This window comes from Aplysia californica, unplaced genomic scaffold (assembly GCF_000002075.1).
Source record: "Aplysia californica isolate F4 #8 unplaced genomic scaffold, AplCal3.0 scaffold00943, whole genome shotgun sequence".
Classification (NCBI taxonomy): domain Eukaryota; kingdom Metazoa; phylum Mollusca; class Gastropoda; order Aplysiida; family Aplysiidae; genus Aplysia; species Aplysia californica.
In genome coordinates this window covers 211,855-213,208 of record NW_004798213.1, presented here as the reverse complement: position 1 = coordinate 213,208, position 1,354 = coordinate 211,855, and the positions used below count along the sequence as shown (strand labels likewise).

At 42.2% G+C, this 1,354-nt stretch overlaps 1 protein-coding gene across 8 annotated transcripts in view; it reads left to right on the top strand.

The window, feature by feature from the left end:
* Nucleotides 1-1,052: 1,052 nt before the first annotated feature.
* The window catches only part of LOC101852657, a gene marked incomplete at its 5' end in the record, with an annotated part of 31,782 nt that continues 31,480 nt past the window's right edge, over nt 1,053-1,354 (top strand). For all 8 annotated transcript variants that reach the window (XR_004859276.1, XM_035972996.1, XM_035972998.1 and 5 more), the window contains 1 exon segment: nt 1,053-1,146. Coding sequence is in view for 7 of the 8 variants with exons in the window: in XM_035972996.1 (XP_035828889.1) it covers nt 1,095-1,146 (52 nt within the window).

Sequence of the window (1,354 nt, the reverse complement as noted above, 5' to 3'; positions counted from 1 at the left end):
TCCCTGTCTCTCTCTCTCTCTTTCTCTCTCTTTCTCACTCTCTTTCTCTCTCCCTCCCTCTCTCCCTCCCCCCCCTCTCTCTCTCCATCTCTCTCTCTACATCTCTCTCTCTTTCTATCTCTCTCTCTCTCTCTCTCTCTTTCTCTCTTGCTCTACCTTCTTTTTGACGTCAGATATATTTTGGAGACAGTGCCCATGAACAAGAGTACGACACTTTGCTGTTGCTCAGTAATAACATGGACCATCCCTTGCTGTAACCATGTAACCAGTATATTCTCTGTATGTTGAAAGGTCACTTCTTATGCTATGCATCTCGCTTTTTTTGTCTTTCAAGTGGACGTACATTCTGTTTCCTGTCGGGAGTACACCAGTGTTGTCTCGGAATTGTTTCTAAAATCGAAAACAAAACAAAACAGACAATTAGGGTCCGGGGATGGGTGGACGTCAAGCGGCTTCATTGTGCACCCTCCCCCATCTTCTTCCTCCTTGATTAGCCTCTGCTAGTAATACAGATATTGTTTTCTGTAATAAAAAGGAACATGTAGCGCTTGCCATAGCCTAAATACTTCTCTGCTATTGGTAATTTTGTCATCTTGTTTCTTTGGAAGAGGTCTTCATCATAGAGGGCCAGATCTGAAACAGAAATAAGTGATTTTATGGTTCTCCGTTCATTTCTCGGCTCGGATACTCTAAAAATAAGTAACCTATGCTATCGTGGTTTTTCCTAGTCAACCACTTTTTCTTGTTGTTCAAGTTTTCCAAATAAGTTTCTCTGGACCTCAGAGTTCTACTCTACAGGCCGCCTCAGAGAAACAAATTTTCAAGAGGTAGTTTAGCTACAGCACAGATATAAATGTGAGATTGTTGAGCTATACCCCCCCCCCCTCCTTCTTTTGGAGGAACTGAGATGGTAAGTGGGAAAAAGCAGATTAGAAGGGGAGGAGGGGGTAAAGCGAAGTCTTCTGAAACTTCGGTTGAAAGGGATAATAATATACTGCTAACTAGCTCTTTTACTGTTATTTCAACGTTCTCCAATTTTCTTTACTCCTCAGGGCACCAAGGGCCACTCCGTGTTAAAGCGAAGGACACACAGCATGCCGGTGAGACGGCAACAACCCGTCTTTGTCCCCAGGGCCAGCTACGCATGTAAGGAATCATCATCATCATCATTGTTGTCATCATCATCATCATTGTTGTCATTATCATCATCATTGTTGTCATCATCATCATCATCATCATCATCATCATCATCATCATCGTTGTTGTCATCATCATCATCATCATCATCATCATCATCATCATCATCGTTGTTGTCATCATCATCATCATCATCATCATCATCATCATCATCATC